Raw genomic sequence first — 13382 nt, 5'->3', positions numbered from 1 at the left:
ATCCAACCCCAAACTGTTAAGTGGAAGTGCCTTTTCCTGCTTTCCACCACAAAGTCAAGGTTTATGCATGTGGGCTACAGTGGTATGTTATAATCATTGGTATTTTCAAACCAGATTCCTCTCTCTTTGGTCCCATCTAAGACCGTATTTGCTCAGTGTGTGTCCATGAATGTGTATATGTGCAAGCAGGATCACCATCGTGCTTATCGCTTTTCTTCCATACCACCCACTGTGTTTATTATTATTTTTCTGTACATACTATACACATCGCATTCCCCTGCCGTATTGGGGACATTTTCATTTCGATAAGACCTCAAGGGCGTTCAGTATAAGGGCCAGACATTTTGAAAATTGGTTGGGGCTCAAATCTTGGAGCTCACCATGTTTAGCAGCATCAATATTTTGCCAGAAGGAGTTTTGAAAAGTTGAATCAAGTTAAAAGAAGTCAGAGTTCTGACTTCTGAGAGATATCAGCTAGCACAGGGTCAGAGTGCTGCAGCTTTTGTTCCCTCTGCAAGGAGATTTCCCAAATCCCTGAAATGAACACTTGTGCAGGGGATGAACCCCACAGATGATTTCACACTCGCAACCAGATTTACACACAGCAAAACTATGGTGTTTAATTAGTCTCAAAACCCGTGCACATAAAAGACAGGTGCATGCATGTGATACGAGCACACAGAACAGTAGCCACGTGCACACATGCCTTCCCGCGAGCACAGAGGTGTGACGAGTGCAAGCTCAACCGTCCCTACATGCTTGCAACTGCTCAACACTTGCTCGCTCGTCAAGTTGACTTTTGAGACTTTGGAGGCGGGGATGGAATAGACGGTCTGCTCCTTTGATTGGTCACTTTGAGTACTGACCATGTCCTTTAATTGGCTGTTTGGTTTGATCACTGACACAGTCGAAGACAGGTAGTTGCCTGAGAGACCAAAGGGAAACATAAATAATGATATTTAGTGGGGATTCTCTGTTCTTTCACCATTTACACTCATGAAAGAGTGTTAGACATTGTAGCAAAAGCCTCAACGCTGTTTAAACCAACTTTCAGATTTGTGAAACCTTTATTTTGCTTATGAAAACAGACAAAAGGGCAATTTCACTGATATTTCCCCATCCAGACCACATGCCATGGGAACAGTATTAAAGCTGTCAAGGATTTATATATAAACAGGGGATTTGCATCATTTGAGCAATTGTCAGAAAAGTATCTACTGCCGTGCTCCCATTTCTTTTGGTACCTACAAATTAGGCACTTTGTACAAAAAGACTATCATCCTTTCCCAGGGCAACCCCCAAGTAACCCCATAGATGCTCTTTAATTTAATGCTGGTTTCAAGCGTACCATCTCCCTGGTTTATGATACAGTTGACGCTATCAACCCGCAATTTCTGAACAATGTAAGGACAATTTGGGAACAAGAACAAGGCGTCTTTTGCAGAGGACCAGTGGGCTTCAATTCTTGACCTAGTACACTCCTCCTCTCCTTGTGCTAGACGTGGTCTAATACAATTCAAGGTAGTTTACCGTCTCCATCTCACTAAAGAGAAACTGGCAAGGATTACATTAGCACAAATCCTGCACACCACTTCAGAAGTGTCTCTTGGTTCTCTTCTTTTGTTTGGCCAAAACCCAACATACTGCCAGATGGGCGAAGTGGTACCTTTTTTAGTAACCAAGTTTGTTGCTGCTGTAATGCATCGTGATTTGCCACCATTACTGATCAATATCCGCTCACATCCACTGGGCTGACTGCTGTTTTTTTTGTTTTTTTTTAAAGATATAATAATATTGATATTCATAGTCAGATGATCTGCCTAATGAGGTATCTTAAGCTTGGGCTATAGGGAGGAAAAGTAAGGAAAGACTGGGTGAGTAGGTGAGGATAGGCTGTGAATGTTCTAAAAAAATAGAAATGGTAATTAATATTCAACATATATACATATTAAAAGTATAAAAGAACGAATGTAAAAAAGAATTATAGTATTTTTTAGAATTCAAAATCAGAAATTATTTTTCTCTTAACTAGACCCCAGGAGATGTATGCTGTGTTTTTGTGGGCAGCTCATGCTGACAAAGATCACTGTGTCCAGAAATGGGACTTTGACTGAGATTTGAAGTGATAGCTGTGCTGTTAAGAAAATGCCAGCAGCGTGTATTGTTAGTTTTTACTTCATTAGCCACAGTTTGAATCATCCTCAACTATCCAAGCCGTTTGGTAGCTAAAGCAGGGTGTGAGAAAATGATGATGGGGAAAAAAAGGAAAAAGAAAAATAATAAGCTTTTACCAGCAGTATCATGAAAGAAAAATGAATAAAGGAAAAAAATCCAGTTATCAGAAATGTTTGTTCCTTCACACAGTGCAGACATGAAATTAAATGCAGGCTGAGACTTTATCTTTCATTCTAAGTCTGATGGTTGTTGTGTAGACGGCGTCCATATTAAACATCCAGAGTCCTCACTGTCTGCCCATTGATGACAACATATGCTGAGCAACGTTTTCACTCTCTGTTGGGGGACAGACATGTTGAAGCCAATTATGTTTCTGATAATTTCTCTCTTTCTGCTTTTTCTCTTTTAGAACTCATGTTGTTCATTTAGATAAGGGTTGTTCAAGACATCCTACTGATAAACTACTCTCCTCCTCAAAATTGTCTAAAGTATACATGCGTGTTGGCTCTCTTCATTTTCATTTGATGTTTATCTCATCCCCTCTCTCTGACTGTCTTCACACTATTTTTGTTTGTCTTTTTTCCTTTTAATTTGCTCCTGGCTTACTAAATGACATTGGTGTGCACTGTGGGATGTAAATGCTGCCTTCATTTTTGACACAAAGGGGAAAGAAATAAGTTTTGATGACACATTCTCATTGTTTGTTTTGTCTTCAGGTCTAGTGAAGGAATCCTCGAGCATAGTCCATTTCTAAAGATAAAAATAAACACTATATATTTAATTATTTATTTTGTCAATGTAACTGTGAAAGTATACCACTTCATACCTCTCTTTCTTTGTCTCTGTAGGGGAGATTTGTGCCTTTAAGATCTATGGTCAGGAGGCTCCATTTGAGGCAGTGGTGTTGAATCGCACATCAGGAGAAGGAGTCCTGAGAGCCAGTAGCCCTGTGGACTGTGAGAGCCAGAAGGAGTACACCTTTATTATCCAGGCCTACGACTGTGGAGCCGGACCCAGCGGGGCCGACTGGAAGAAATCTCACAAGTGAGTCAAGTACAAGTGTGTACAGTACAAGTGTATGTGTGTGTTTAGTTCAGTTCTAGTTTATGAGTCAATAAGATAGATCAGTCAGATAATTGTTTTTCTACCCAAACAAGAGCTTTTGGTTTCCATCCCTTGTAAGACTGATCCGTTAATGTCTGTTAAATACAGTGGTTGTCAGTAGTTGTTGTGACAGTAAATATTTGACTTGTTTTTCTATTGCCGTTTAGTAACTGAACTTATATAAGTAACTTATATATCGTATTGTATAACTGAATGTATGAATCTATTTACTGTAAAGGAATTTTCTTCGTTTAATGTCCCAACTTGTGAGCAGGTCTAGTTATGTCCACATATCTCATGGTATAAAATGCTTTGTGAGCATGTAAACCAACAGTGGTGTTGAACTGGAGCAATGTTTAGTTTTCATACCAGTGTTTTATTTAAATTTGAACAGAACATTGTTGTACAATCAGGATAATTTTGCAACAAAACACATGGGACCCTGCCTGGTAGAATTCCCACTGACAGGAAATTCAAATACCAACTTAACACTTGAAGTTCAAGAAAAAATAACCATCTACAGAGAGGTTTACAAAATAACAGGTATGGCTTATAGCTTATAGCACTGCACGATGTGAGTCAACCGTAGGTGTGAGTCGTGCATGCGCCACAGACCCACAGCAGTCGAGCAACGGCTTCGATACACAATACACCATCACTACAACAGATTCTTCCTTTGTGAAGCATGTAATGCTCAATTTGGGTTGAGCTAATGTCAAAGTGATCAATTGAACTCTTATAATCTTGTTGTTTTAAGTTTATAATGTTGTTAAGCAACTGAGCCTTGGTCACTGTTTTTCTTTCCTGATGCAGCCAAAGTCGTCAAAATCTTTACACAATTTGTGAGTTCACCAACACTTCAGATAGTGACTATGTGGCCTCATTTGTATCTCTGAGAGTTTCTGGATGCCACCCTAAAAACTCTGTTATGACAGTGATGAGTGTCAGACCCTGTATTATAGCTGTCACATACTTTTAACTTAGCATGACTCACTTGTGTTGCCACTATTGTATTTCTGATTTACAGGGGGCAGTAAAAATAACAGAAGCATGACATAAAAACAAATGTTGTTTTTGAAGTATTAAATCAATGTTACAAAGGCAGCTGCACAAATGAGTCATATTAAGTTCTCAACTCTCATGACAACTTAAGCCAAGCACAGGCAAACTTTATCAACAAAGAAGAAGAACAGTCATAAGTTGCCCCTCACCAACATTAACAGAAATACACTAGGATATGTGCTTAACACTACAAGAAAATACAGCACAGCCTTAAAAATGACCACAGCTGAACTAACATCTATCCAAAGCAGTGCACAGAAAAACTGAATGCTGTAATTACTGTACAAAGAGCACACAATACTGGAGTGTGTTATAATGATTTCCTTTATCCACATGAACAGTTTAATAACAGGAATGAAATTTACAAAAGTGTGATATGGTACTTGTCCCTGGTTTTGTATATTTTCAACTCAAACACAAATGCACTTTCACTTTTACCCGTACTGCAGTGAGGTCATGGCTGTAAAAGTGATTTGTACACCTGTGGCTTCACACTGCAAGAGAGAGCAGGCTGGGGTGGGTCTGTTTTGTATCCCCATTAGATACTTACCCCAGTGTCACTGCAGCTACTTGTCATAGGTTCCACACAAAATAGAGAATAATCATACAAAGCACAATATATGACAGGCAGGCATGACAAATAATATCAAGGAGAAATAAAGTTTGTATATTTGTTATAATAACATAATCACCAAATATCATGTTTTTTCTAAGATAGAAGTTGCAGTAGTTGCATTCATTTCATTTATACTATTTTAAAATATTTTAGAAAAGTTTTCTATTTATAGGTAGAAATACCAGCACAGTACTTCGGTTCTTACTATGTTACTTACTATGGCTTCATAATTTACACTCAGTCAGAAACAAGAAAGATCATGATAATGATAATTACCGTAGGTCTTGTTTTTGCTTTTTGTTTTCTCTCCTTTCATTTTTATTTTTCATTTTCCCTGAGATCTCTCAGTACAGGAGCAGTGACAGCTGAGACTTGCAGCTCTGCTCTCAGGATATGTTCCCCTAATGGCCCATCGGTATACTGTGTGTGTGTGTGTGTGTGTGTGTGGATGGGGAGGGGGGTAGTGCTATGTGAATGAGATTGACAGACAGGCAGACTGGGATGGACAGCAGCAAATCAAACCCTCTGGTTCTTCAGTCACAAACAAGGAGCTGCTAAAATAAGCTGCCGCTTGGTACTTAAAGGGAGAAGAAGAAGAAGAGAGAGAGAAATTTATCAGCTCAGGGATCTATGATGAATTTCGCCAGTGGAAGATGAATGACACACAGTGTACGTGTGTGCATGTCTGACATTATCACTGCGTGACATTCTAAATAGGCCTCATTAAGCTAATGTCATTAATTAGCCAGATGTGCCTCCTCAGATACACCGCAAGTTGTTGAGAGAGAAGGTCACAGGGAAGGAAAACTTCATGATACATCTGAATTATTGCTTCATTTATGTACTTTAGTGCCCAAATGTTATCAGTGTGCCTTGTTATTATCTTCAGCAGTCCCTTCTGGCAGATGAGATTGTGTGTTGTGTCAGTCTCAGAGGGAGGGAGATGAGGGAGAGAAAAAAGAACAATTTAGACAAAGTAGAGAGAAATCTTGAAAAACAATCTAGCTTTGTAACATCTGCTGTGGATGAGTCTGTGTCAGTAGACAAGCCTGTTAAATAAAAGTTTGATAGACGTTAGATAACAATGGAAACACATTTCACAAAGAAACACTAATAAACAAGACCGTATATGAGGTACATTATTATCAACTCTTCTCAGTTCTGTTCTTAAGGAATAAAGAAGCAACATATTCCTATTTTTCCAGTCTGATTGCTAGTAGCTGCCACAAGCAGCCCAGGGTTTTATTTCAGGCAATCAACTCAGTGGTTAGCCCTCCTCCTAGCCGGCCAATGACTGAGAAATGTGGGTAGTTTTTCCACCATTTCATAAATAGAATAGATGACATTAGGCTCCATATTACACCTGTGACAAGAAATTTCCTCATCTGTACTGAACCCTCTACCAGTATGCCTCACTTTAAGCAAATTTCTATATCAGACTTGGAGGAGTTAATCTCCCATTTAAATTCTTCCACCTGTCAATTACACATTATCAACTGCTCATTGTCTACTGGCTCTTTCCTATCCAGTTTTAAAAATGCAGTAGTTTGACCTCCTCTGAAGAAACTTACACTCTTGTTTTAAACAATTTTATACCAATGTCAAACTCACCTTTTTTATCTAAAACTTTAAGAAAAAGTCTGTTGCCTCTCAATTAATCTCACATATGAATAACTGTAGTATATTTGAGCAATATCAATCAGGATTTTGTGCCCAGCACAGAAACAGCTCTTAGGCCATATTCAGACCAAATCAGGCATTGTGGTGCACCGCCACAGGGTTGTATGGAGGTGTGGGCGTGTTTATTTGTACTCTAGAACATCACTGCTGTGAAACAATCAGAAAATAATGTTACGAGGGTAGCTCTCTCGCTACTGCCGGTCCCTCATAACATTATTTTCTTGTCATTCAGTCTCTAGCTCACTCGACCACAGCTGCTCTCTCTCTCTCGCTCGCTGGTGCTCTCTTTTTTTCTGTTGTCTGTTTTAAAATGAGTGGGGAAGCCGACGGCAAAGCCTAACTTTACTTTTAACGTTATCAAACGAAGAGAAATGTCCTCCCCTCCTCCAAGTAATGTCTTTGTACCCTCTAATGGCAGGGTTTTACAGCTCTGATCAGTCTGATCACCGGCTGTGATTGGCCACTGCAGCTTGACATCAGGTTGCGTTTCTCCAAAAGTTGATTCTGGATCAACTTTCTCACCGCAAAATGCTGCGATCAAAACGCACACAGACTGAATGTACTACCCCCCTTCAAATGATTGGGAGGAATGGCATTTTCACTGCAACGCCTGATTTGGCCTTATTAAGGTTACCAATGACTTACTGGTCGCCTCTGACTCTGGGGTCTGTTCAATTTCAATTCTGCTTGATTTGAGTTCCACATTTGATACGGTCGACCATGACATCCTTTTAAATCACCCAGAAAACTGTGTTGGCATTAAGGATACTGCTCTTGCCTGGTTTCGCTCCTACCTCTCTGTCAGATCTTTCTCTGTTGTAATGGGAGAATTCTCTTCATCCCCAGACTCCTCTCATATGGTGTTCCCCAGGGGTCAGTTCTTGGTCCAGTATTATTTTATATTTATATGCTTCCTTTGGGTCAGATCATCCATAACTATAATATAAATTTTCACTGTTATATGGATGACACTCATCTTTATGTTCTGCTTACTGGTAGTGACACAGACAAATTCTTTCATGTTATGGCTTGTCTCTCTGATATCAAATGCTGGATGTCACAAAACTTCCTCCAGCTCAATGAGTCCAAATCTGACGTCCTTTTATTCGGTCCCCCTAACCTGACTGATGACTTGAAAAAGAATCTTGGGAACCTGTCCTCCAACGTTAAGAACTCTGCCCGCAGTTTGGGTGTGAACTTTGACTCTGAGGTTTTTTTTGACATACAAATCACCAAGGTAGTACAATCATGCTTTCTCCAAATTAGGAACATTGCAAAAGTTAAAAATCTTTTATCTCAAACAGAACTTGAAAAAGTCATCTATGCATTCATTTTGTCATGATTGGATTATTGTAATTCCCTGTAATCGGGGCTCAGCCAAAAGACCATCTCCCCTCTCCAGCCTGTTCAAAACTCAGCTGTCTGACTTTTAACAAATTACAAGAGACAAGACCATATCACTCACATCCTTGCAACGCTACATTAGATACTTGTTAGGTGTAGAATTGATTTTAAACTTTTATTACTTTTAAAGCCCTACATGGCCTTGCTCCTACCTTTATCATAGATTTACTCACGCCCTATGAGCCTAGCCACTGCCAGCGCTCCTCAGGTAGGACCCTCCTAACTGTTCACACAGCTCGCCTCATTACAAAAGGTAACCAGGCATTTCCAGCTGTGGAACTCCCTACCTGAAGAACTTAGGTTAGCAAAGTCAGTGCTTTCTTTCAAATCACTTCTCAAAACTTAATTGTACAGGAAGGCTTTTTTATAGTGAATCTGTTGTTTGTCAAATTTCTATCCCTCTTTTATCACTTTTATTTCTCTTGTTCAGGTCTTATGCTCTATGTTTTGAATAATTTTTTTTTGTTTTTATCCTGACTGTGTGTATTATTTTATCTTGCTCTGTAAGGTACTTTGTAAATGTGTTTTAAAAGTGCTATACAAATTAAGTTTATATTATTATTATGATTATTATTATTATGATTATTATTATTATTATTATTATATCTATTTTACCATAATCAGGAACTCTATTCCTTTCACTCCCTCCTGCCTTTATCTAACCAATGTTCTTCAACCAGACAGTGAAATAGGTCGTAATTAATTTTGATCATCTCTAATGACTTAAAGACATTTTTCCTTTTCTCCTCTGTCTCCTCCTCCATCCATCTCTTCTTTTCTTGTGTCCTCACTTTTCCTTTTCTCCATAAATCATTTCCACTCCACTTTTTTTGCATCTCTCTGTCCTTTTCCCTGCTGCACTCCCTCCTCTCTCTTCTTTCCATTCCCTCCTTCATCCAGGGCGGTGGTTCACATCCAGGTGGATGACGTCAATGAGTTCTGCCCTGTGTTTCGGGAGCCACTGTACAAGGCATCTGTAACAGAAGGAAAGATCTATGACAGCATTTTGCAGGTATTTATATATAATATTTAAATGTTTTTATGTATCTATGTATTCTTATCATTGTTTTATTACTGGAATCAACCTTGCAAATGAATGTGCGGGTTAACAAGAGACTTGGCCTGAAGTTGTTGAAGCTCAGGGCTGTAACTGGATATTGAACTGTTACAGGTGGAAGCTTGGGACCAAGACTGTTCTCCACAGTACAGTCAGATCTGCAACTATGAAATAGTCACTGCCGGGACGCCATTTGCCATAGACCGCAATGGTAAGTGTGTATGCATGTGTGTGTGTCTGATTAAATTTGGGCTGAATGAGAGACTGGATAGAGACTGCTGATAGTGATGTAATTAGGACCGATAGCAAGAGAGAGAAACTAAAACAAAAGAAAGAGGCTCAGTTTGCGTGCCTGGAGCCTGAATTCATGGGAATTTATTTAATTACACTGAAGGTCCATTCATTGATATGACACTTGACCATGACAAGTATTTATTTATCATTACACTTAGATGAGTTTTGGTCTGACAGCAATAAAAGCGCTAAATATTTTCTTTGCTTTTACCAAATGTCAGAAAATAAAACAAAACAAAAACGGCTACAGAAGTAAATGGACCTTGTTGTGAGACTGTTTTCAATTACTGTTTATAAGGTCAAAAATGACTTGAATATCAGCTTTTAAGCCAACATGAATGAAAAGTCCCCCACAGTACTAGAAATTTGAACATTTACAGCTACTAAATGGACCTTGTGGTGAGATTGTTTTCTCAGCTGAAACAGCATAGTTGAAAGCATTTTGCCTTTGGACCAGCAATGTACGTATGTTCATCATATTGTAAGTTGTAACAGTCAATGGTCATTTTCAAGGCTCTTATATTTACAGTATTATCATTTAATCATTTGGGTTTAAACACATTTGAACCTTACTTGAGACACTTAATAGTCTGTACTGTAATAGCAGTGCTCTTCGTGCCTGACTTGAACACAAACAGCATAGTTAATGTCTTGATAAAAGTAAAAAGCCATGGCACCAGCTGAATTTGCATATGTTCTTCCTATGATCTCAGCCAGCCGAACCTCATATGAACATGAACAAGTCTCTGCTAAAGATAGACGTGAGGGAGCGGAGACTCAGACGATGGAATAGAGATTAATCAAGGAGCAGACAGTAAATCGAAAGCAAAATTGTGTGAAAAATCATATCATCTACACCGACTTTACAGCAGTAAGTTCACATTCTCTTGTCTGTAAGTGGTCAAATAATAGAAAAATGAAAGTTCAAAGATTATGTGATTGTGTGAAAACTGCTTTTAACTTTATCACTGTCTGCTTGTACAGTAGGCACTATATCAATCATATATATATATATATATTCATATGGATGTACACCATACAACAGATTAATGTAAATATATCTAATGGTCCCGCCAATATAAATACAGAATGAAGAGAAAAAGCAAGCAGACAACTGTGGCTGATTCCTCTCTGCAATAATGTTGAGATCCATGAAGTAGCTTTTCATTAGTGCGTAGCTCAAAAGTTACTTGACAAAGACTCAACCTCAGCTTTGACAGTGTCCTTTTTTATTTTTTCTTGTTTTCTTTTGTACATTTGTGGCTTCACACAAGTCTTAGATGACTGTAGGAATGTATTTTATATCTGATTGAGTGCTATTCTGAGCGTAACTGCCTATATAAAATTTCAGCTTTGGGCTTTGTGCTGGCTTCTCCCTTCCACATCCACAATGTGTTGATCTCAGTGCAGCGTAATCCAGACTGAAGGAGACTGGAGGGCTTTGTGTGTATGTGTATGCTGAATTCTACAAATAGATCAGACAGAAGCACCCCCTGCTTTCTTCACTTTCCCTCTCTCTCTCTCTCTCTCCCTCTTTCTCTCTCTCTCTCTTTCTCAGGGTCATATTCATTATTTTGTCTCACTGCTTTTTGAGTTTATCCTCCTGGTCTTTTTCTCACTGTATTTTACTGTAGTCTGGTTCATTTGATTTGATCTCCTCCTAGACTAGTAATATTGTTTGGGAGAAACTCAAAGACACAACGTACTGTGTAGATCTACTTTTCAGAACGATGGTAATTTTGTGTGCTGGGGGAAGTTTGGTAAAATGTAGAAGTAAATAGGCTGTATATGTGTATATGTGCAGTGTGTATCTCCGCTGCTAGATATAGATTTTAATTGTCCATCTTAAAAGAGAATTAAGAATGAATTAAGAAGAAAGGAATTCAGAAACACTACCTTTGTTCATAGTGGTGATAATAAATTGGCCCGCAACCAGCACTGATGCTTCAGAGTTCAGATGTTTGCACAGTTTCAACAATCAAATTGAGGTTTGGAATTAAATCTTTTTTCTATGGTTTGATTACATATAGTATAGTGTTTAACTTAGTGTTTAACACCCACATCAAAGATAAATTTAATTAGTTTTAAATCAACCATACACAAATTGTCTTACTTTCCTGCAAGCAGAGTTGATTAAATTGGTGAATATAAAAAAGTTTTTTGTTCTCTTGGACAGCTGACATTGATATTATTGCAGCAGTGTGTACTGCTCTACAGATCTGTAATTGAGGGTGCAAAGTGGAAGACTTACTGTCACATATACTCCTTATCTTTACCACAAGAATGGGGGTGTAAAAACTTTGGTTTCCACTGAGTAGCTCATGTATTTGGAAAATAATTTATGAATACATTGTTTGTACTCGTTAATACAATAACGACTACTCTCCGTCCCTGATAGTCTTCATTAACTGCACCTTTGCAAATATCTTTACATGATAACAATTTGTGATGTGGATAACATGGCTTGCATCCCCAGCACTGAGTACAAAATTTGTATTTGCAGTGACACATGACACAGACTCTTCACTTCTAATAGATTCTAATGGATTGGACAATCTATGTCAGTTAGCTGATGATTAAGAAAACCCTAAATCCAGGTAGGTGCAGTTGATCCCTCGAGAGACTGCTATCTAATAAACCAAGAGGTGAAATTGTCTTAGGTTCCACCTGTTGTTGAAAAAGTGGCAATTGTTTGATATCTAGTACCTTAACTGTTACTGTTACTGTTTCACACCAGCTGCGGATCAAATAGTCACTGCAGGAGATTTTTGTAGAAGCTATCTGACTCTGGCCTCCTCACCTTTCTCCCTCTGACATTTCAAACTCAGCTCTTTTCTTTTCTGTACTGCTGGGCTCTGGACTGATTTCCTCAGTGAGCCTTCCTCTCCTCTGGTCTCCTCCCCTCTGGTTTCCTCTTGTATCCTCTCTTTTCTCTCCTCGTGTGTCCTCTCTTCTCTGACAGCAATCAGAGTGACAGCCTTTCATACAGCCAAGCCTCCAATTGCTAACAACAAAAATAGCTTTAGTTTTCCTCATAAGTCCAGAGACAGATTGTGATGGCAATGACTTATATAATAAAGCTTTGATGAAATAAGAATATGACATTGTTTTGAAGACTGTTGTTTATCTTGAGGAACATCTGTATGGTAGTTTCAGAAAAAAAATATGTGTTTATTCATCAACTGGAAAAGGTATCTGAGGCATCCCATTTATAAAATGACCAGTGATCAATAAAATACACTGAAGTCTTTCTCTCTCTCATGCCCTCTCTCTCCCTCCTCTCTCGTTGTATATATTTGTGTATGTGATTGCTTTTCTGTGCCATCGACTTTTGACAAATATAAGCCGTGTGCTTGGTGGTTACAGTTGAGTAGACCTCCTCACTCCACCTGGGGCCACTCACACCTGGGGAGCAAGATTAGTTTGTTATTGACCTCTCCATGTTCCAACAAGTTCACATTTTAAATCAAAATCTGTAAATCGCCAGCTGACTCCTGGAAAAGTGGAGACACCATTCCTTTACAACCTGGATCATGGCCACGATTCTACAAATAGTTTATTTAAATTTGGCTTGAGTAGCAAATAGAAAAAAAAACAGAGTGCACAATGAAGATTAATAGTTTAAGTTAATTAAACTTAATCAAGTGTTTTGGTCACAACAATTTAACAATCTGTTCCTGAGGCATGTTTGTGAAAATCCACAGGCCTGTAGCATCTCCTCAGTCTTACACTGTTACCCTGGTGACAGGTGAAGATAATCCATCATTGCAATTTTACATGAGTGTTTACAGAGAGGCTTTAATATTCAAATGCAATTCAAGGTTACTGGACCTTGACTTTTTAGTCAAAGACTTCAATAAGTACAAAGACTTATTTTATTCTCAAGAAGCTGTTTCTTTAATGCGAAGCCAGTTTCAATCATTGCTCAGTGGAAAGTTTTTCTCACGTTATTATTGCCAAATAAGCATAACTGATTATTTTTCTCTATAG

The 13382-nt window shown here is 38.6% G+C and overlaps 1 protein-coding gene across 1 annotated transcript in view; it reads left to right on the top strand.

The window, feature by feature from the left end:
* clstn2a (calsyntenin 2a) overlaps positions 1-13382 on the top strand; it is a 170324-nt gene that overhangs the window by 121822 nt on the left and 35120 nt on the right. The window contains exons 4-6 of the mRNA XM_042427715.1: positions 3024-3219; positions 8942-9053; positions 9213-9309. Coding sequence (XP_042283649.1) covers positions 3024-3219; positions 8942-9053; positions 9213-9309 — 405 coding nt within the window. The remainder of the gene's footprint in view (positions 1-3023; positions 3220-8941; positions 9054-9212; positions 9310-13382) is intronic.

This window comes from Thunnus maccoyii, chromosome 12 (genome assembly GCF_910596095.1).
Source record: "Thunnus maccoyii chromosome 12, fThuMac1.1, whole genome shotgun sequence".
In the NCBI taxonomy this organism is placed as follows: domain Eukaryota; kingdom Metazoa; phylum Chordata; class Actinopteri; order Scombriformes; family Scombridae; genus Thunnus; species Thunnus maccoyii.
The sequence above is the reverse complement of the archived record's forward strand: the minus strand, read 5'-3'. Positions and strand labels throughout refer to the sequence as shown.